The 24,353-nt window shown below is 39.0% G+C and overlaps 1 protein-coding gene across 1 annotated transcript in view; it reads left to right on the top strand.

Moving 5' to 3' along the window:
• The window catches only part of CCDC171 (coiled-coil domain containing 171), a gene marked incomplete at its 3' end in the record, with an annotated part of 277,402 nt that overhangs the window by 126,793 nt on the left and 126,256 nt on the right, over positions 1–24,353 (top strand). The window contains exons 17-21 of the mRNA XM_080920918.1: positions 1,272–1,776; positions 3,293–3,409; positions 13,412–13,638; positions 13,798–13,980; positions 17,251–17,436. Coding sequence (XP_080777044.1) covers positions 1,272–1,776; positions 3,293–3,409; positions 13,412–13,638; positions 13,798–13,980; positions 17,251–17,436 — 1,218 coding nt within the window. The remainder of the gene's footprint in view (positions 1–1,271; positions 1,777–3,292; positions 3,410–13,411; positions 13,639–13,797; positions 13,981–17,250; positions 17,437–24,353) is intronic.

Here is a 24,353-nt window from a genome sequence, read left to right as displayed (position 1 = left end):
TTTGCTCAAAGACAAAGAGCTTCACGGCTGTGTCATGATGGTTCACTTTGAAAATAAAAATGTATCTGTAGCTGTTAAATCATGGTTGGTTGAAAGGTTAGATTAAATTATTAAAAGGCTGCTATTATCTAGCCTCCTTATTAATGGTGTAGGTTTAAATTTTTCCCTTTTGTCTGTCTCAATCCTTCTTCTCCTTTAACTGTTGTATCTCTCCAAAAGCTTGTCAGTATCATTTTGTCAAGTGCCTGTTGGTGCTCAGACAACTCGGCCTGTACCTGCTGTAACATTGCACCATAATAATGATCGACATCTGTTGTCATAGCGAATTAAACTTAGTGCGTAATCTATAATATTTATTGAATGATAAATGAATAGTAAAGTGGTACCCATTAGTTTAAAACCCTTACTCTTTTCCCTCCCAAACCAGAATGATTACACAAAAGAGCTCATAGGTGGCCAGTTTATTTGTAGCCATGGGAATATGGTTCTTCCAGTTAATGTTTATTTTTGGTTCCAAGTTAAATTTTGAGTTCTAGGAATGTTAATTATGGAAAACAGGTTAGAGAGCTACAAAGGCCCAGTTCACGACTGTCCTTTTCTCCCTCTCTGGAGCTGCTGCGTGCTGCTCTGCCTGGGAACTTAGGTTCTACTCTGCTCCAGTTTCTCCTCGTCAGAAACGGCAGCAGACGGACTGCTGTCTCTTGCATCACTAATTCTACGCCATTTATTTCGGCAACAGTAATATCTTTTACTATAACAACCCCAGTTTTTAGTGTGATTTCTACTTAAGGGGAAATAATAATTATTGAGGAGTGGAAAGGAAAGATTAGGCCCAGAAAGCTCATTTCTCTCTTTTTAAAATAAATTACTGATTTTTATTTTATGGGCATTGGTGGTTTGCCTGCAGGTAAGCCTGTGTGAGGGTGTCAGTTCCTGGTGTTATGGACAGTAGTGAGCTGCCATATGGATGCTGGGAATTGATCCTGAGTCCTCTGGAAGAGCAGTCAGTGCTCTTCCCCTTTCTACCTATGTATATTTATATGCAAGTGCACAGTAAATTCATTAAATACTCTCAAATTGATGTGTCACAGTTTATGCGAAGCTTCCGTGTAAGAGATTTTCAAGGTCAGCATACACATTCAAACCTGTCAGGCTCACCGTTGTAAACTTAGATATTACATAACATGTTTTGAAGGGAAGTTGTAGTGTCATCAAAAGTATATTTCTTTCTGTGTTTCACGATTATATATATGTTTTGACTTCTTTTATAGAAATTTCAAGAAATTGCGGAAAAAAACACGGAAAAATTAAGCCGTATTGAGAACTCCCACGAACAACTGGTTCTCGAGAATTCACATTTGAAAACCACATTGTCCAGAACTCAGAGGGAACAGACATGCTTGCTGGCGGCGTGTGCGCTGCTGGCTGGTGCGCTCTGTCCCCTCTACAGCAGGTCATGCGCCTTGTCCACACAGAGAGACTTTCTCCAGGAGCAGGTTAATAGCTTGGAACTGTTCAAACTGGAAATTAGAACCTTAGCCCAGGCATTGTCAGTGGCAGATGAAAAGAAACAAGAAGAAGCCAAAATGAAGAAAAAAACATTCAAAGGATTGATCCGTGTGTTCCGGAAAGGCGTGATTGCAATCTTGGCAGCAAACAGGCTCAAGTTTTTGGGCCAAACTTGTGCCTTTCTTTTCACCTGGATGGAAAGTTGTAAAGAAGGCATAGGCATGCTAGTGTGTACCGGGGAGCCCAAAGACAAGCGAAAATTTCCAAGTAAGAGTCTTTGTGCTTTTAAAAATCTAAGTTATGTGTAAGTGAAAAACAGTGTGTCTTGTTGGTTATTACATAAAACCTTCAAAGAATTATATAATATTTTAAATCATGTAATACAGTCCAGTATATCTTCAGATGTATATGTATATAAATGTTTATTTTTGTAAATTAGCCTTGATTTTTTTGTAAATGATATTAAGAAGCAAACATGTATAATTTCAGTATTGTCTAGTTTTATTGCATTTGATTATTTTTACAGTAGAGTGGGGAGTTTATGCATCAGTTTTTCAATTACAGCAATCCAAATCAGACACTTAAAAAATTTCAGAACAAGTTCTCCATGCTTTCCATAAAATAAGAATAAAATTATGAACGTTAAAATATCTAAAAGAGTTGTTCAAAAATGGTGCAAACATGAATTTTCAACTGGCATTTTTGGGAATGTTTTACTATTTTTGAGGAAACAGTAGATTTAGCTGTTAACTTTTAAAATTTCATGCCTGGGGATGAACACTAAGGCTGGCCTCACACCAAGCAAGTGTTCTGCCACTGTACCCCCAAACAACACAGCCGCTAAGAATCAGGCTATTGTAACAAATCAAAGACCAAAGGAAATGCCTGTCTTCTTTAGATGCTTGTTATTTAATGTTAGGTCAACCAGATAGAACTAGATTTTCAATTTTTGTCATTTTTATTGGATATTCTCTGTATTTACACCTCAAATGTTATCCCCTTTCTCCCACTCCCATCCCCCCTCCCTGTCCCCTTGCTTCCATGAAGGTGCTCCCTCTCCCAACCACCCTCTCCACGTCAGCACCTTGGCATTCCCCTTCAGTGGACCAAAGGCCTCTCCTCCCATTGATGCCAGACACTGCACCTGGAGCCACGGGTCTCTCTATGTGTACTCAGTGTTTGGTGTTTTAGTCCCTGGGAACTCTGGAGGGTTTGGTTGATTGATAATGTTGTTCTTCCCATGGGGTTGCAAACTCTTTCAGTTCTTTCAGTCCTTTTTCTAGCTCCTCCAATGGGGTCCCTGTGCTCAGTCTGATGATTAGCTGCAAGCATCCTCCTCTGTATCATTATGGCTCTGGCAGAGCCTCTGAGGAGACATCTATATCAGGCTCCTGCCAATAAGCACTTTTTAGCATCAGCAATAGTACTTCGGTTCAGTAGCTACATATGGGGTGGATCCCCAGGTGAGACAGTCTCTGAATGATCTTTTCTTCAATCCCTGCTCCTCTATTTGTGCTTGTATTTTCTCCCTTCTAAGAAGGACTGAGGCATCCACATTCTGGCCTTCCTTCTTTTTGAGCTTCATAGGGTCTGTAAATTTTCTTGGGTATTCAGAGCTTTCTGGGCCAGTTTCTGCTTATCAATAACTGGATATTTTATGCTCGAAACATCAAGTAGGCATACAAAGTCCAATTTAAGGAACTAGCTGAATACTACTATGAAATATAAATGTGGATTTTTAATAACTCATGGTATTTTATAATGGGCACTTATGTCTCTGCAGAACTTCAAAGGGAACAGTTACGCTGTTTGCAGGCGCTCACTTGGCTTACCAGTTCTGACCTTCTAGGTGCAGTTACCAGTTCTATGGCTGAGCTGCAGGAAATCATTAGTAAAACAGGTATGGCCGCTTCTTATGTCTTCGCAAAATATACTTAAGAACAAATGCCCAGGAATTCCTTATGGTGCAAGTTTTAGTAATCTTGGAAGAAAGTATGTATGCTTTTTACTTAGCCACAGAAAGATTGTTAAAAATTTATTTAATGATGTAAACACTGAGCTGCTCACTTTGGAATTCAGAAAAAGCTACAAATAGAACTGCCGAGTGAGCAGCTTCCCCACAGAGACAATCACACACCTGCCATTGCTGTACTGTTCACTGCAGAGAAGGCTTAGATGCCCATCAGCAGAGGAATACAAAAAAAAAAAAAAAAAAAAAAGATTTGGAAATACAAAAAATGGAATTATTTTAACTGTGAAAAAGAGATATTGTGATATGTACAGGAAATGGACAGACAAATACAAAATTTATTCTCTCATATACAGATCTGAGAAGAGGTGGGCCAGCAGGAAAGGGTGTGGCAAGGACCAGGAAAGACTGAGAGGGGAATAAGGCAGAGCACCGTTACATATGCATGTGAACTTGCCATAGTAAAACCCATTGACTAACTTTAAAGCTAATTTAAAATAATATGGCTGGCTATCATACCTATTTATTATACTAATCTAAAACCTATCATTATGTTCTTTCAAAAGCCTACATATTTGCTTTGAACCTATAAAACCAATATTTTTAATATAATTTTGTTTGAGACATCCTAAAGGAATCTAAAAAAAATACGATATATTTATCTAAAATTATGTATCTTACATGTTTGTGAGACTTCATTTATTATATCTTAATTTTATTTTTTCAATGATTAAAGTTTTAATTTTATCTGTTTCAATCCCAGCATGCTAACGTTCTGCTAATGCATTAAGTATGCTCATGGCTTACCAACATCAGTGGCCACACCTAAAAATAACCCGAGAATCATACACTTCCTGGAGCCTAGGTTTACATACCTGAAATTTTAATGAAATGATTCTCATTTATATTGACCTGTCTTTAAATTTTAAATTATATCTCGCATTATCTTTTCTTCTGTGCATGTACCTCACAGAGCAGGAAAGTCTTAGCAGGGTTACACTAACTTTACTGAGGATGCATAATTACTATTTCCAGTCTACTATGTAGCTCAACCAGAGCACGTGAGCATTGATCCCGACTTAGGAAAGCCAGTTGGCATCACACGTTTCTAACACACACATGCACACAAATACACACAGCCTGAGTCATAGGAAAACAGCAAACTGTAAACGCTGGGGAATCATGGCTTATAGTAAATTTCATACATGGTAGAGAAGAACAGACTATTCAGGTTAACTCTGTCCAAAACAGATTTTTAAAACACATATATCACCAAATGAGACACGGCATTTTCCACTGGCTCGGCTGTTACTGTTCAAGCTTCTAAAACTCTTGGCCAGAAAACAAAACAAAACAAAAAAAGGGTCCCTATTACTTTAAAAAGCGAAACTTTGGGCTGGCAAGATGGCTCAGGGGTTAAGAGCGCTGGCAGCTCTTTCTGAGGACTTTTGCTGGATCGATTCCCAGTGCTCACAAGCTGAGTCACAACAGTCTGTAACTCCAGTTCTCAAGGATGCAATACCCTTTATAAAGAAATACAAAGTTTGTCATGAAATTACATTCATTTACAGGTTTACATCAGGATAGTTTTCGTGTCAGCTTGACAAACGGTATCTATAAGAAGAGAGCCCCAATTAAGGGAATGCCTCTTCAGGCCATCTGCCACTGGGAACAGTGGAGATCCAGGGACGCAGGCCTGGTGAGACTGCGCTGGGAGTAACCAGGGTGCAGAGATCTCTGGGTCGAGCGCGTGGAAAGTGCACCCCCCACCCCATTGGTTCAGGGGAGCAGGAACTTTGTCATAGGGACTCGGTTTCCAACCGGAGGGCCCGTGCATGTGGACCAAACGCTCAGGACATCTTCCACAGGGAACAGTGGAGATCCTGGGACACAAGCAAGGTACACGGGAGAGATGGGAACCAATCACTGACAACAAGACCATGTATAATCACAGACAACAAGATGGCAAGAGGAAAGCAAAAGAACTTGCCCAATGGAAACCAAGACAACCTGGCAACACCAGAACCCAGCTCTCCCATCACAGCAAACAGCGGAATGCCAGACACTCCAGAAAAAGAAGACTCAGACCCGAAATCATACCTTATGATGATGATAGAGATCCTTAAACAAGAATAGGAGGAAAAGCACAAAGAAATAGAAGCTTTTAAAGAGGAAACAAGAAAATCACTCAAAGAAATCAAAGAATTAGAGAAAAACAAAACCAAAGAGATGAAGAAATCTAAAATGGAAATGGAAACAATAAAGAAAACACTATAAAAGAAAACCCTGGAGGTAGAAAACCTAAAAAAGAGTCACAGATGCAAGCATCTCCAACAGACTACAAGAGATGGAAGAGAATATCTCAGGGGCCAAAGACAACATTGAAAACACAGACAAGACAGTAAGAGAAGATGCAAAAGCCTAAAAGCTCCTAACCCAAAATATCCAAGAGATCCAGGACACAAAGAGAAGACCAAACCTAAGGATAATAGGAATAGAAGAAGATGAAGAATATCAACCAAGGGGCACAGTAAATATCTTCAACAAAATCATAGAAGAAAACTTCCCTACCCTTAAGAATGAGCATAAAACAAGACTACAGAACTCCAAATAGGTTGGACTAGAAAAGAAATTCCTCCTGAAACATAATAGTCAAAACACCAAGTGCCCAAAGCAAAGAAAGAATACTAAAAGCAGTAAGGGAAAAAAGTCAGGTAACATATAAAGGCAGACTAATCAGAATCAAACTCGACTTCTCATCAGAGACTATGAAAGCTAGAAGATCCTGGACAGACATCATGCAGACCCTAAGAGAACACAAATGTCAGCCCAAGCTGCGATACCCAGCAAAACTCTCAATCACCATACATAGAGAGACCAAGATATTCCAGGACAAAACTAAATTTACAAAATATCTGACCACAAACCCAGCACTACAATGAATTATAGGTGGAAAACCAATTACAAGGAGGGAAACAACATCCTAATAAAAACAAGAAAATACCTAAGCAAGAAAACCAAAAGAAGGAAGACACACAGTCACAATTTTACCTCCAAAAGCAAAAATAGCAGGCAACAGCAACCACTATTCCTTAATATCTGTTAACATAAATGGACTCAATTCCCCAATAAAAAGATATAGGCTATCAGACTGGATACATAAACAGAATCCAACATTTTGCTGCATACAGGAAACTCATCTGAGAGACAAAGACAGGCACTATCTCAGAGTAAAAGGTTGGGAAAAAACCTTCCAAGAAAATGGCCCTAAGAAGCAAGCAGGAGTGGCCATTCTAACATCGAATAAAGTAGATTTTCAACCAAAAGTTATCAAAAAAGATAAGGAAGGACACTTTTTACTCATTACAGGGAAAATTTGTCAGGAGGAACTCTCAATCCTTAACATACATGCTCCAAACACAAGAGCACCCATATTCATAAAAGAAACCCTACTAAAGCTCAAAAATACATTTCACCCCACACAATAATAATGGGAGACTTCAATACTCCACTCTCATCAATGGACAGATCATGGAAACAGAAACTGAACAAGGATACAGTGAAACTAGCAGAGGTTAAGAGCCAATTGGAATTAATAGAAATCTACTGAACATTTCATTCTAAAACAAAAGAATACAGCTTCTTCTTAGCACCTCACAGCTCTTTCTCCAAAATTGACCATATAATTGGTCACAGAACAAGCCTCAATAGATATAAGAAAATTGAAATACTCCCATGCATCCTATAAGATCACCATGGTCTAAGGCTGGTCTTTAATTACAGCAAAGACAACAAAAAGCCCACATACACATGGAAACTAAACAATACTCTATTAAATGATACCATGGTCAAAGAAGAAATAAAGAAAGAAATAAAGGATTTTCTAGAATTTAATCAAGATGAAAACACAACATACTCAAACCTATGGAATGCAATGAAAGCAGCACTGAGAGGAAAACTCATAGCTCTGAGTGCTTCCAAAAAGAAACTGGAGAGAGCATACACTAGCAACTTGACAGCACAGTTGAAAACTCTAGAACAAAAGAAGCAGATACACCCAAGAGGAGTAGATGGCAAGAAATAATCAAACTCAGAGCAGAAATTGACCAAATAGAAACAAAAAGAACCACTCAAACAATCTATAAAACCAAGAGCTGGTTCTTTGAGAAAATTAACAAGATTGATAAACCCTTAGTCAGACTAACTAGAGGGCAAAGAGAGAGTGTTCAAATTAACAAAATCAGAAAGGAAAGTGGAGAAATAACAACTGAAACTGAGGAAATTTAAGAAATCATCAGATCCTACTATAAAAGCCTATACTCAACAAAGCTGGAAAATCTGGAGGAAATGGATGAATTCCTAGGCAGACACCAGGTACTAAAGTTAAACCAGGACCAGGTTATCCATCTAAATAATCCCATAACACCTAAAGAAATAGAAGCAGTTATCAAATGGGTTCAGTGCAAAATTCTATCAGACATTTATTGATGACCTTATAATAATACTCTCCAAACTATTCCACAAAAGAGAATCAGGTGGAACACTACCTAACTCACTTTTTGAGGCCACAATAACCCTCATTCCTAAACCACACAAAAGACCGTACAAGGAAAGAGAACTTCAGACCAATCTCACTTATGAACATTGATGCAAAAATACTCAACAAAATCCTTGCAAACCGAATCCAAGAACACATCAAAAGGATTATTCACCATGATCAAGTAGGCTTCATCTCTGGGATGCAGGGATGGTTTAATATACAGAAAACCATCAACGTAATCCACCATATAAACAAACTCAAAGAAAAAAATCACATGGTCATCTCACTAGATGCTCAGAAAGCATTTGACAAAATTCAATACCCCTTCATGTTAAAAGTCTTGGAAAGAACAGGAATTCAAGGCTCATAGCTAAACACAATAAAAGCAATATCCAGCAAACCAATAGCCAACATCAAACTTAACGGTGAGAAACTTGAAGTAATCCCACTAAAATCAGGGACTCGACAAGGCTGCCCATTCTCCCCCTACCTATTCAACCTAGTACTGGAAGTCCTGGCTGGAGCAATTAGACAACAAAAGGAAATCAAAGGTATACAAATTAGAAAGGAATCTGAGAATCAAACAACCTCATTAAAAATTGGGGTACAGAGCTAAACAAAATGTTCTCAATTTAGGAATGTCAAATAGTGGAGAAGCATCTAAGGACATGCTCGACATCCTTAGCCCTCAGGGAAATGCAAATCAAAACAACCCTGAGATTCCACCTCACACCAGTCATATTGGCCAAGATCAAAAATTCAGATGACAGCAGATTCTGGTGAGGATGCAGAGAAAGAGGAACACTTCACCACTGTTGGTGCGGTTGTAAAGTGGTACAACCACTCTGGAAAAAAGTCTGGTGGTTTTTCAGAAAATTGGACATAGTACTACCTGAAGACCCAGCTTTTCCACTTCTGAGCATAAGCCCCAGAGATGCTCCAACATACAACAAAGACACATGCACCACACTGTTTATAGCAGCCCTATTTACAATAGCCAGAAGCTGGAAAGAACCCAGATGTCCTTCAGTAGTTGAATGGATACAAAAATTGTGGTACATTTACACAGTGGAGTACTACTCAGCTATCAGAAACAATGACTTAATGAAATTCTTCAGAAAATGGATGCATCTAGAGAATATCATCCTGAGTGAGGTAACCCAGTCACAAAAGAACAGACATAATATGCAGTCACTGATAATTGGATACTAACCCCAGAAAGTTCTGAACAGCTCAGAAACAACTCACAGACTATATGAAGTTCAAGAAAACCAAAGGCCCCCCCAAATATAAATCATTATGCTTAATCTTTACACAGCAAGAAAACATTGATTAATTCTAGGTTACATCTTTTTTTTTACATGTACTTTATGCTCATTGTAAGTAGTAAGATTTTAAGGCATACTATCAAACCTTTAAAAAAATCAAGTACTGACAAAAATGTATTCATATAGTTTTATGCAAAAATGCTTTTAAAATCTGTACATTTATCTTTGTTTTTTAAAATAAAGTTGTTCAATTAAAAAAAAAAAGGAAATGCCTTCATAAGTTCAGGCTGCACACAAGCCTGTAGGGCATTTTCTTAGTGATTAATATGAGAGGGCACAGCCCAGTGCAGGTGGTACCATCCTTGGTATGGTAGTTCTGGTTTCTGTAATACAATAAGGCTTAGCAAGCCATGGGGAACAACCACATAAATAGCACCCCTCCATGGCCTCTGCCTCAGTTCCTCTGTGAGTTTCTGCTTTCACTGCTTTTGATGATGTATTGTTACATGTAAGTGTGAGTGAAGTAAACCCTTGCCTTCCTGAGTTGCTTTTGGTTAAGGTGTTTCATTGTAGCAATAGTAGCCTTAATGAAGACATTGACTAATAGGATTTCCTAGCTAATATGTTTGTTACAGATAAAAGTAACTTGCTTTTGAATATGTAAATGTCCTATAAAGGTAGTTTGTTTTATCTCTGTCTTGAATAGTGATGCCTTAATGGAATTAACACTATTTTTTACCTTTTCATGAAACTGGAAATTTGATAAGGAGAACTTGAAATGAAGCCACTTTTTAGAAAGCGCTTACAGTGTTTGACCACTACTTTCATAAACTTTGATGATGTATTTATAAGCAGTAGACAGAGTCCACAGTTTTTATGTTGCCTCTATAAAAACTGGACAGGTGGCCACCTTTTTGCTTTTGTGATAGTACTTGCCCACTTGAGATGAATGACCTCTCCTATATATCCAAATGGTGTGCCTGCAAGAGATCATTTACCTCAAACAGGGGAGGATGCTCTGCTTACTGAAGGGCTGAAACATCAATCATTGCTAGGATACAGGTAGCTGAGCTTTTTGGCATAACTGGTGTGAGGTAAAAATGCATCATTAGAAACAACTGTACTTGATTTGGTTTCACACCCAAGGGTAGGTGGACACAAGTGTCTGTCCATTTCATTACACATCTTTCCTGTCATTAAAGAAGGACATCTGGATTGTCTTGAAGGCAGTTGACCCCAACACACCCTTGCTAGTAAGTTGCTACCAGTTTACTTCTCATTGCATAGTTTAGTAAACTTTCTAGAAGTCACAGCTAAAAAGGACCAAACTCAGAAGCCTAATTGTGTTCAAGTCAAGACTGAAGTTTCATATTTAGAAATGTCAAAGCATTTAGAATTTGTATTTCTGTTAATAAAAAGTTATTACTGTATTTTAAAGATCAAAGAGGTTAGCCAGGCCAGGTTTTATACACCTATGGAATCAGCAGCTTTGTGGCAAAAGCAGGAAGATCTCAAGGCAAGCCTGACCTGTATAGAAAATGTTAAATTAATAATGTTTCTGACATTATTAATATTATTTATCATTGATGCCTTTATATACTTTATTGTTAATTCACTATTACTCTTTGCTTGAAGGGTTTTTTTTCACTATGAGTGGAAAAGCTTCATTTTAATTAGAAAATACACTGTACACACTTAGTTTTCTATGCGGTGATTGTATTTTTACTAGTAATAGATTTCTGTATTGTTTTCTAATGACATCTAGTTTTCTTACACATAACATCATGGATATGTTATCCAGGTCTGAATTTTTTTATGGCAAATAAAAATCAAGCTGGGGACTCCCAAAGTAGCTCTCTGTCCCCTCGGGCGCCCTGTAACCTCCAGGGTTAGATTTACTAGGTCAGCCAGCAGCTTAGGAATTTGTCAGATTTTAACTATAGATGTGAAAGTGTATCTATTTCTTCTGGAGAAAGTAATTGTATAACCTATGATCTGCTTCCTTATATGGTCACACTATTTAAGTTGGGAAAGTGACTAGCAAATGTATTTAATGTAAACTAAAAATCGTTTTTAACCAGGCATAAGTTTAAAACGGTAGAGACAAGCAAGAGGGTTCTTAGTGACGTTTGTTCTCTGTCATGTAAATAAATATGTAACCCTGCACTCCAGCATCGTTTCCTTTGTTAAACAATTGTATTTCATGTGATAAAATGTGAGTTGCACTGTAAAAATGCTTCTCAAACATAAATTATTTACTGCTCTGACTGTAATTTTTGATGTTCTGCACACACTTAGGATGTGCCTTTTCCTAACTTCTTAACAATTCAGAAGAATGCCTCGTGGGATTTTATTGTCATTTAATTTTTTCCTTCATTAGAGGTTAAAGTCTACCAAGCACATTTCAGTGATATAGTATAATAAAAGTAGAACATCTTAAAATTTAATTGTAGTTGAAAATTTAAGGCTCTCTTTGTTGAAAATGCTATTACCTTTATATCACTTTAAAAAATAGATCTTATATTTGCTTAAAAATATTTTTATTGAATTTTTTAATTTTAAAATGATATAACATGAAGATTCATGTTACTTTCTCTTCGTATCTTTGAATGCATTGTTGAGTTCAGTGTTGTTGTAGTTGCTATGGAAGTATAATGGAATGTGATCAATCCAATAAATTTATAAGAATATCCACAGATGCGAGTCTGGCAGGAGGAAGACGGGCATCGGGAGCAAAAGAGGACAGATAAGAGTGTGCAGTGCAGCCGAGGACACAGAGGGTGTGACTGACAGTTAAATGATGTGTTATATTGAATATTAAGAGAACATTTTACTGTTCTCTCACTGAACAATACATTACTTAAAATATACAGTTAGTTATTTACTTAACGGTTCTACATTGTGTTGAATGCTATCCAATTGTGCTAGTAAATTTTTTCATCATTCATTACTTTTAAATGACTTATTATTAACAAAAGAATTATGTATTTTAATTAAACTCTGTATGACTTTGTCCATAGCAGTCTTGGAGAATATGTTTATAGTGAGTATCATAGAGCATGAAAATACATTCCCTTATATTCTCTGAAGTCAGTGTGCTGGGAACTAATAGAGTAAAATTTATATGTACAATATTAGTCTTTTATCAAATTGGCAATTTTTATTTTATGCCTTACTCTGAAGCAATGTGGTTTTCAAGTTTTGACTGCTACATGGCACAGAGGATTTATCCTTCTGTTTATACCCTGAGGGAGAGAATCAAATAGAGCACAGTTCAGTTTCAGAACACCGAGCTCCTGAGGAGCAGTGCAGAGTATTGCTGAGGCAGTTTAATGCCCGTGGAAACTGTATGTAAGTCCACAATGAACACATCTTGATTCTGCAACATTGCCAACATTTTATTGTGCTTTTGATAGAAAGAAGATTTAAATTTACACCCGTAGTAGATTAGAGGCCTTTGAAATGTAGAACTCACAGAGCTGGATTTGAACTTGAAGAATCTCTCAGAATGGCTCTTCCACATGTCCTAGGCTAAACAAGGACGGAGTAAGAGCTGCTCAGAATAGGGAAATGAAGTCACATAACTTTCCTGAAGGCGTAAGTAAGCCTATTAGCAGCTATCTGACATATCAATTAATAGGAAGAGTGGCGACAATTTTATTTCTCAACATTAGGTATAATTATTAATTACAGACCTAACGATCTGGTAGTAATCAGCTTGCGCTGCAGACACAGGACCCTCAGGTCCATTAGATGCAGGATGATAACTGTAGTCGTACCAAGCCTGAGAGTGTACGTGTCATGGCACCAAGGGCAGAAGCAGTCATAATTACGGGTAGAAGGCCAAACCGTATGCAGTGTTAGAACAGAGCATGCTGTCATGGCGGCGCTCCATGGGAAGGTCAGACTGCGAGCTCACGAGGGTCTCTAGCACAGCATGCTTCAGCAGTGAGTCACTGCCTGGGCTCAGCTTCTCATGTTGAGGCTTGATGAGGAAGGACTTTTCAGGAAGGTTACTGCAACCGAACGAGAATGACGTAACTGGAAACCATTCGATTGTGACCACTAACGTTGTGAAATCAACACGAGGCAACTCATATTTTATGCTTTTGTTTTCCTTTGAAGATCCAAATTCCAGAATTTGTGGACATTTACTCATAGGTGCAGCCAAGAACTCTTTTGCAAAACTAATGGATAAAATTAGTTTGGCGATGGAAAGCATACCTCTGTACAGCAGCCGGAGCGTAACATATGTGGAAAAAGATTCCCTGGTTCAGAGGCTGGCCCGAGGACTTCACAAAGTGAACACACTGGCTCTGAAATATGGTTTGAGCAGCCATATGCCCATTATGGTATGTGCTATTTCATTTAGTAGTGACTTTAGGATTTGTAGGGTTTTTTTTTTTTTTTTTTTTTGTATAGTGTTCGAGTTACATTTAGTTTAGTAAAATGTTTATTGCTATTAGTAAATTAGCAGCGGATGTTTCTAAGTGTATTCTTATTTACCACAGAAAAGCACTGCATCACTACAAAAGCAAATATTTGGATTCACACAAAGGCTGCACGCAGCTGAGGTAGAGCGCCGCTCCCTGCGTCTAGAGGTGACAGAGTACAGACGGACCGTGCACGAGATGAAAAAGGAGCTGGACAGGTCACAGAGCCTGCAAACACAACTAAATGAATTCAAGCACTCGGTAAGCGAATGGCGGCCGTGTGATTGCTTTCACTCTGCCTCGTCGGCAGCACTGATTGTTTGTGTAGGAGAAATAATTCAGAGTCTCCTCAGCAGGATTGCTTTGTTTTAAAACTTTCTGTAATTTTCCCAATTTTGTTTTTTATTGAAAATAGAATTTTCAGACAGTATATTTGGATTAGTTTCCCGTCTCCCATCTCTTTCCAGATCTCCGTTTCCTCTCCTACTCAAATTTATACCCTTTCTTTTTCTTTTTTCATTAGAAAACAGGGCATCTAAAAAATAAGAAAAACAAACTAACAAACTAGAATAGATCAAAGCAAACAAACATACTGAAAAAAAAAAACAAGCAAAAGAGAAAGTTCAAGAGAGACATATAGACAGAGATACATATGTTCATACACAAAGGAATCCTCTAAGACATAGCACTGGAAACTATAAGATATATACAAAGGGCCTGGAAGGCTAAAAACAAAAACTCCCCAAATGCCATTGAGTTCTTTTGTGCTGACCATCTATTGCTGAGCACAAAACCTTCCCCAAGCCTGGGACTATAAATATACACACAGCATCTTACTAATTAATAAGTTAAGTAATTGTGTGTGTGTGTGTGTGTGTGTGTGTGTGTTTGGGTGTAAAGTAAAAACTTAGGAGTTTTTTGGAAAGTCAGTTGGATGGTGTTTTGCCAGAGCAAACACATGAAGGAGCGTTTTCCTGAGGTGGACACAGGTGAAAGGCTAGGGCAGACTTGGAAAGGAACATTTAGCTAAAGCAGATACAAGAAAAAAAGATGGTCTGCCAAAACAAACAGGTAAAAAAGACACATAATGAAAGATTCTTTGCTGACAACATACCTGTTAGCCTTCCATTGCGTAGTTGAGCTGCATTCAGGACTCCATAGAGAGAAACGCACCAGAAGAACTTCTGGTGCTGTGCTGCAGTTTATTGTCGCTTCGTCTGAGATGAGTTTGGGCTGATTGACAGAGAGATGTCAGCCGGGACAGATGCACATGCGGAGACGACCTGTGCTGAGGCAAGACCCGTGGAGGACACATGGTATTTAGAGGGTATGGATAGGACTCAACGGACAGTGACGGAGGCAGAGCTAGCGAGACAACACTTGGGGGAGAGTTCACTGAGAGAGGCACAGTCAAGAACTTCTGACGTTTCTTCAGGTCCTTCCTGCTGACTTGAGCCAAACCCAAGGCCTGGCTGTCTCTGCTAGGTAGTACCACTGCTGCTGACTCATGTTTGTATCCCGATTCTACCGAGCTAGACTACTGGTGTATCCACAAAGTGTTTATGAGTAGATCGAGCTGCCACCTATAAACTGTGAATCAAACTGTCCATTTCCAGACAACACGTACAGGAGTTGCTCCAAAGAACCTTTCTAAACAGGTCCACTTCTCCCATATCCTTTCTTTTCGCCTACCTCTGGTGGGTGGTGGGCTAAAAAAAAGAGATTAAAGTATTTAAAAACCATCATTAAAAATAGGTTTCAAAAGATTAAAGTCACATGGGTGTGTGCCTATATTGTGTATGTGCACACATGCATTTGTTTGTAAGGCAGCAGGAGTGTGAGAATCAGAGGGAACTCTCAGGAGTTGGTTCTTTTCCACCATAGGACCCTGGGCTCAGCCCCAGGGTGTCAGGCTGACCTAGCAACAGGCACTCTTACCACCAACCTGTCCGGATTTTCCAAGACTCCCACTGAAAGCATGCACTTTTATCTCAACTAAACTATTTCCCAACTGATACAGGCAAGTGGTTAGCAAAGCTAACAGTCCTGAACGTGTTGGAATGTAGCAGTTGAGTAGGATTTGCTTTCACCTCAGAAAACTTTTTTTTAAAATGCCTTCTATTGAGGAGCCTGCTGTTTGTGGAGGAGACAAAACTCTCTTATATTTTCAATTATTTTATTCTCATATTTTATACTCTTATAATTTTGAATAAATTAGATTACTTAGTCTCATGTATATACTCATGGTATTAAATTATCCTTACATTTAATTCAAGCAACACTTTCTCTTTCTATGAGTTGTATAATTTCTGGGCCCCAAAGAAACAATTTTTGTCTTATTTCTGAGAAAACGGAGAGACACAGGGCTTCAGTAAGATGGTAGTTATTTATATTTTCTAGATAGATACAGTGAAGTATGGTTTTTATTCATCCATATCTAGATTTTTTTAAGGCTCAAATCAGGTGGCATTATGTGTGTGAGAAGTGATAGGACTCTACCTTCAGTCCCTTCTCACAGCGGGGAAGCCCTGACTCTTGAGCACCAGCAGGTGGTATGAAGAATGGGTTGGTGTGCTCCCTACTTCCACATTTGCCTCGTAGATGTACCTTTTGTAAGACATTCTTCTCTTTTTACTTGAAGATCACAATGTCAGGTTCCTTGTTTTACTGACTCAAACACTTAGAAAAAGGGATATTGGAGCCTGTCTGACCTGGATCCCAGGTGCCTTTAAGGAATGGCTGCGGGCGCTATTGTTAGCATTCCAGAGAACTCTCACAGAGGAGTCACGAGTCTGCCTTTATATTATGGCAGATAGGATAGTCTTAATGTACTCTCTTTGTTGGGTGAGGATTCTACGTGAGTTCTCAGTTTCGTGCAGCTACCTCCATGCAAGACGTGTATAGGCAAGGAAGCAAGTAAGGCAGATTTGATAACTACAGTGACTGTGGGAAAATAAAGTTCGGTAGTGTGATAGTGTGAGCATGGGTGGGAACTGCCAGACAGAGAGGGCCACAGACACAGGGAGTCATCTCAGTAAATGAGTCTTTTCATCATCATCCTTACAAAAGTGCGGAATTTCAAGTGTTAAGATTTTGACTGAAAAGATACCATTAAAGGTATGATTGTTATACCTTAGAAACTAAAGTGATAGTTTACCATGACTTTTTATTTTAAGGAAAACAAATTTTATGTTTTGTTTTATAATCAGTTCTTAGGAATGTTGGCATATTATTTTGCAAATTTCTATTCATGTATATATGTATGAGTATGTGCCCCGGTGCCCGTGGAGGCCAGAAAAGGATATCAGGTCCTCAGGACCCGGAGTCCTAGTTGTTTGTGAGCCCCTCCCCCCACCAGGTGGGGGCTGGGAACGGAACTCTGATGGTCTAGAGGAGCGATAAGTACTCTTAAGCACGGTCTCTCCAGCCCCGTGGTGCGCTGTTCATTGTGCTGGTGCGCCCAGCTCTGAAAGAACAAATAGGACAGCACTATAATTGGCTTGCAACTGATCTTTTCTCTTCTCTTTAAAGAAATTGATCACCCACGAGAAGTTTGAAAGTGCATGTGAAGAACTAAATAATGCATTACTTCGGGAACAGCAGGCACAAATGCTGTTGAATGAACAGGCCCAGCAACTGCAGGAGTTGAATTATAGACTTGAATTGCATTCCAGCGAGGAAGCTGACAAAAACCAGACTCTCGGAGAAGCTGTTAAGGTAGAACATCTCTTGTATAATTAGTTATTTGCTCTTTGCGTGGATCCTGGTGTTTTTGTGTGTGTCATGTATAGCTGCCAGCAGGGGATAGATACATAGGTGTGAAATCTTTCTCTGAAAATGGCTTGTAAGGATAGTGTGAAATGTCATTCATCATACACACAGGCTACAAGGACATGTATGGAAACTGTGAAGGTGGACTTTAACGACTGTTTGAATACAAAGAAAGTGCTTTTTCAGTAATAATTTTTTAAAATGTATTTTTTATTGAAAACAACATTTTATGTAATATATTCTGAGGGGTCCCCTCCCCCATTTCCTCTCAGATCTTCTCCATCTACCTAGCTACCAACTCTATACCCTGTATTTCTCTCTTTTTAGAAAACATAGGCAAACAAACAGACAAACAAACCCCAGAGTAATAAAAAAGAAAAAAAGTCACAAGAAACACACACACACACACACAGAGTATAAAAACACAAATTCAGAAACATACAAGAGAAAGACCAGGGAGACAAACTGCCCCAACAAAGCCATATGAGTGAAAACATCCACAAAACAACACTGAGTTCACTTTGTGTTAACTGTCTACTACCTACTCTCAGGTGTGGCTAATATGTGAAGTGAGATTCCATTGAGGAAAATGATTTTTTTTCCTTGCAAGTGGAAGTCAGCTGGAGAATGCTTCTTGTTAGGGATAGAAGTCTATGTCTGCTTCTCCCTTTCAGCACTGGGATCCTGTGTGGCTTGAACTGTGCATTCCCTGAGCATGCTGCCAGTCTCTGAGTTGATAGTTACTTCAATCCTGTTGTGTCTGAGGAGCCACTATTTCCTTGGGGCCATCTTTTCCCACTGGCTTTTACAGTCTTTCTGTGTCCTCTTCCACATAGCTCCCTGAGTCCTGAGGGTAGGGGGTGGATGAAGATAATCTCATTTAGGACTGAATTTACTAAAGTCTCTGCACATGGGTCTCTGTATTAGTTCCTATCTACTGTAAGAAGAAACTTCTCTGCTGATGGCTTATCGAAGCACTGATCTATGGATATAGCAGAATATCATTAGGAGTTAGATTTTTTTGCTATGTTTATTTGCTTTTTCCCTAGGATCATGGCCACCTAGGTGGTATCAGCCATGGTTTCCAACTTATAGAGTAGACCTTCAATATAAGCAGAGAGTGGTTGGTTACTCCTACAACATATGTGCCACTATTGCCACAGCATATCATAAAGGTAGGCCACTCTAGTAGATTTCAGTGTTGGTAGTTGGATTGGTAGCTACTTTTCTCCTCTGGTAGTATTTAGAGTACTATCTAGTACCATGAATACTAGTCAGTAGGGGTGAAGGCTCTAGTTAGGCACCAACTCGTCTTCTCTGCATTTAATGAGATATGTGAATGTTGTCTTCATCTATAGGGCTTTACCAACCATCAGTTTGTGGTAAATAATTTGGCCATATTCTATTCTGTCAAATCTTCTAAAATTTGCCATTTTGTCTGTCTTTCAATGTCACTTTCAAACATGGTTGTTCCCTTCTACAGACTAACCTTACTTTCACTGTTAGGGATTAAAGGTGTGTACTAAGGGCATGACTGTATCCAGTGAGATTGTATCTGCATTCTGGCTAGATCATATAGACTTAGAAGGTCTTTGGATGTGATCCCTTGTCAGAGAGGCATTGTTGCTGGGTTAAAATTCCTCTACACTCCTATCCTTTTCTCCCACTCCCTATTTAATTCTCCTGTTCCTGTCTCCTCTGTCTTTCCATAACTATATATTTTATTTCTCCTTTCTTGGGATTCCCCCTAGCTCTTTATTGTATACCTAACTTCAGTTGTCATATGGATTGTTGCAGACCTATCAAAAGCCTAAGAGCTAGCATTTACACATAGGAGAATGCATAAAATACTTATATTTGGGGTCTAGATTACCTCCTTCAGGATGAACTTTCCTTTGATTTGTGATTTTTTTCTCCTTTCTCTATTCATATTTTCTTATTTTTGGTCTTTTCACAGTGTCCCGGATTTCCTAGATATTTTGTGACTGGATGTTTTCAGATTTAACATTTTCTTTGGCTGAGGTATCTATTTCTTCTACCTTGTCTTTAGTGCCTGAGATTCTCTCTTTTCTGTTTTGTAGTCTATTGGTGAGGCTTACCTCTGAGGTTTTTGTTTGATTTCTTAAATTTTTAACGTCTAGTTTTATTTTTTTTTGTTTGGATTTCTTTAATTATTTTATTTCTTTGCATTCACCTTTCACACCATGAGTGGTTTTCATTATTTTATTCTGGTGTTGTGTTTTCACAGATTTCTTTCATATCCTCTACATTTATACCTTCTTCAAGGTCCTTGATCATATTCATAATTGTTGTTTTGAAGTCCTTGTCTTGTACTTCAGCCATAATACACTTATCGGGGTCTAGGGAGCAGGGTTACTGGTCCTAGTGAATGCACATTGCTAGTTGATAATGTTGTTCTTACCCTGGGGTTGCAAACTCTTTTCATCTCCTTCAGTCCTTTCTCTAGTTCTTTCATTGGGGTCCCTGTGTTCAGTCCCCTGGTTAGCTGCAAGCATCCTCATCTGTATCAGTTTGGCTTTGGAAGAACCTCTGAGGAGGCATCCATATCAGGTTCCTGCCAGTAAGCACACCTTGGCATCAGCAATAGTGATTAAGTTTGGTGGATGGATTCCCAGGTGAAATAGTCTCTGGATGATCTTTTCCTCAGTCCCTGCTCCTCTATTTGTCCCTGTATTTCATCCCATGAGTGTTTTGTTCTCCCTTATAAGAAGGACTGAGGCATCCACATCCTTCCTTCTCTTTGAGTTTCATAAGGTCTGTGAATTGTTTCTTGGGTATTCAGAGCTTTTTGGGACTAGTATGTTTCTTTGTGACTGGGTTACTTCACTCAGGATGATAGCTTCAAGTTCCATCCATTTGTCTATAAATTTCATGAAGTCATTGTTTATTAATAGCTGAGTAGTACTCCATTGTGTAAATGTACCACCTTTTCTGTATCAGTTTCTCTGTTGAAGGACATCTGGGTTCTTTCCAGCTTCTGGCTAGTATAAATAAGGCTAATATGAACATGGTGGAGCATGTGTCCTTGTTATATGTTGGAGCATCTTTGGGGTATATGCCCAATAGTGGAATAGCTGGATTTTCAGGTAGTAAGTACTATGTCCAGTTTTCTGAGAAACCACAAGACTGATTACCAGAGTGGTTGTACCAGCTTGCAATCCCATCAACAGTGGAGCAGTGTTCCTCTTTCTCCACATTCTTGCCAACATCTGCAGTCATCTGAATTTTTGATCTTACTCATTCTGACTGGTGTGAGGTGGAATCTCAGGGTTGTTTTGATTTGCATTTCCCTCATGACTAGAGATGTTGAACATTTCTTTAGGTGATTCTCAGTTATTCAGTATTCCTCAGTTGAGAATTCTTTGTTTAGCTCTGTACCCAATTTTTAATGGGATTATTTGATTTTCTGGAGTCTAACTTCTTGAGTTCATTGTATATATTGAATATTAGCTCTTTATCAGATATAGGATTAGTAAAGATCTTTCCCCAATTTGTTGGTTGCTGTTTTGTCTTATTGACATTGTTCTTTGCCTTACAGAGAAGCTTTGCAATTTTATGAAGATCCATTTGTTTATTCTTGATCTCAGAGCATAAGTCATTGGCGTTCTGTTCAGGAAATTTTCTCTTGTGTCTATGTGTTCTAAGTTCTTCCCCACTTTCTCTTCTATAAGTTTCATTGTACCTGGTTTTATGTGGAGGTCTTTGATCCACTTGGACTTGAGCTTTGTACAAGGCCATAATGGATTGATTTGCATTTTCTACATGCTAACTGCCAGTTGAACCATCACCATTTGTTGAAGATGTCTTTTTTCCATTGAATGTTTTTAGCTCCTTTGTGGCCATAGATGTGTGGGTTCATTTCTGAGTCTTCAATTCTAATCCATTGATCTACCTTTCCGTCTCTGTACCAGTACCATATGGTTTTTATGACTATTGATCTGTAATATAGCTTGAAGTCAGGGATGGTGATTTCTCCAGAAATTTGTTTATTGTTGAGAATAGTTTTTGCTATCCTGGGTTTTTTGTTACTCCAAATGTATTTGGAATTTGCCTTTTCTAACTCCATGAAGAATTGAGTTGTAATTTTGATGGGGGTTGCATTGAATCTCTAGATTGCTTTTGACAAGATGGCCATTTTTATTATATTAATCCTGCCAATTTATGAGCATGGGAGATTTTTCCATATTCTGAGATCTTCTTCAATTTCTTTCATTAGAGACTTCAAGTTCTTGTCATACAGATCCTTCACTTGCTTGGTTAATTTTATATCAAGCCACTTTGCTGAAGTTGTTTATCAGCTGTAAAAGTCCTCGGGTGGAATTTTTGGAGTCAGTTAAATATACTGTCATATCATTTGGTGTCTTGACTATTATGTGTTGGGAGGAATTTCTTTTCTGGTCCAATATATTTGGAGTTCTGTATGCTTCTTGTATGTTCATGGTTATCTCTTTCGGTTAGGGAAGTTTTCTTCTATAATTTTGTTGAAGATATTTACTGGGCCTTTCATTTCATAGTTTTCCCTCTCTTCTACCTCTATTATCCTTAGGTTTGGTCTTCTCATTGTGTCCTGGATTTCCTGGATGCTCTGGGTTAGGAGATTTTTGTCCCCTCATTTTCTCTGACCATTGTATCAATGTTTTCTATGGTATCCTCTGCCCCTGAGATTTTCTCTTTCATCTCTTGTATTCTGTTGGTGATGCTTGCATCTATGATTCCTTATCTCTTTCCTAGGTTTTCTATCTCCAGGGTTTTCTCCTTTTGTGATTTCTTCATTGTTTCTATTTCCATTTTTAGATCCTGGATTGTTTTGTTCAATTCCTTCACCTGTTTGCTTGTGGTTTCCTGTAATTCTATAAAGAATCTTGTGTGTGTTTCTGCTTAAGGACTTCTACTTGTTTTTCTGCACAGTATTACCTACAGAATTTACCTCCTGTTTTTCTTTAAGGGAGTTATTCATGTGTTTCTTGAAGTCCTCCATCATCATCTTGAGGTATGATTTTAAAGTCCGAATCTTGTTTTACTGGTGTGTTAGGATGTAAATTACTTGCTGTAGTGGGAGATCCAGGTCCTGATGTTGCCAGGATTTCTTGGTTTCTGCTGCTTTTGTTCTTGTGCTTGTCTCCTGCCATCCTGTTTTCTGTGATGCTAATTGATCTTGTTGACTCTGACTGGAGCTTGTCTCTCTTGTGGGCCTGTGGGTTTGTGGGTTTAGGAATGGAAGCTCTCAGGGGGCAGTCTGTGAGACCAGATGGCAGTGGGCTGGCTCTAGCTCTGGGCATAGTTGGAGGCATGAAATGTGTAGTCCCAGGCAGCACCTCGAGACTTGTGATATTTGCACCCTGAGAGTTTCCGGAGATCTCTCCCTGGATAGTCAGTGGAGAGAAAGTGGGGACGCACGTGTGGGCTTAGGAAGGAGAGTGTTCTTGGGTGCTTAGCTTTCTGGGGGCAGGCTGTGAATCCTGTGGGCCAGTTCTAGCTCTGGAAGCAGATGGAGGCTAGAAGGAGGCTTGATAATTCTTAAAAACAGGAATTTATATTTTCTGGTTCTCAAGGGTGTAAATTTACTATGAAGGCAAGGCAGCTAATGAAGGTTTTTCTGCATCATCTTGTGACAGAGCGCAGAGTGTGAAACAGCATCTGTGTAGGAGAAAGCGAAGGTAGCCAAACATTCTTTTTAAGGAATTCACTTCCATGGCAACTAATCTAGTTCCTTAATAATGACATTAATCGCTCTTATTTCTGAACCCAGGGGTGAGTTACAATCCCTCTCTACTGTCTATCCTGGGAGAGGGCACCTAGAACTCTCATGGTTCAGGTGGCAGTGGTGCCTGGGATCAGACACCTCCTGCCCAAGGCCAGACCCAGCCCAGTTTCATCAGGACTGGTGGCCTTCCCGTATGTTGCTGGCTGCCCAAAAGAGCCACAGGAAGGTTCTCACACTTGAGCCCAGGGGTGAGTCCACACTTCCTCTTTACTGACTATCCCAGGAGAGGCCACCTGGAACTCTCAGGGAGCAGGTAAAGGTGCTGGCTGGGAGTAGACACTTCTGGCTCAAGGACAGAGCCAGCCCAGTTGCATCAGGACTGGGCACTGCTGTCTGAATTTACAGCCTACTCAGAGAGCTGAACATCCAGGAGCAATCTCCCACCAGAGACCATAGGTCCACAGACCCACAGGAGAGACAAGCACCAGTCAGAGAAAACAAGATCATTTAGCATCACTAATAACAAGATGGCAAGAGGCAAGGACAAGAATCTAAGAAACAGAAACCACGCCAACTTGACAACAACAAAACCCAGTTTTCTTACCACAGCAAATAGTGGATATCACAACCAAACAGGTGAAAGAATTGAAAACAGAAATAGAAACAATGAAGAAATCACAAAAGGAGACAATCCTGATGTTGGAGAACCTAGGAAAGACATTGGGAGTCAGAGACATAAGCATCACCAACAGAATACAAGAGATAAAAGAAAGAATCTCAGGGGCAGAAGATACCATAGAAAACATTAACACAGCAGTCAGAGAAAATGCAAAATTCAAAAAGCTTCTAACCAAATATATCCAGGAAATCCAGGACAAAATGAGAAGACCAAACTAAGGATAATAGAGGTATAAGAGAGTGAAGACTCCCAACTAAAAGGCCCAGTAAATATCATCAACAAAATTATAGAAGAAAATTTTCCGAACATAAAGAAAGTGATGTCCACAAACATACAAGAAGCCCCCAGAACTCCAAATAGATTGGGCCAGAAAAGAAATTCCTCCCAACACACAAAATAACAAATATTCAAAACAAAGAAAGAATACTAAAAGCAGTAAGAAAGAAAGGACAAGTAACA

Source organism: Micromys minutus (genome assembly GCF_963924665.1).
Source record: "Micromys minutus genome assembly, chromosome: 9".
NCBI classification, from domain to species: Eukaryota; Metazoa; Chordata; class Mammalia; order Rodentia; family Muridae; genus Micromys; species Micromys minutus.
Note: the sequence above shows the minus strand (reverse complement) of the source record. Positions and strands in the feature narration are given on the sequence as shown.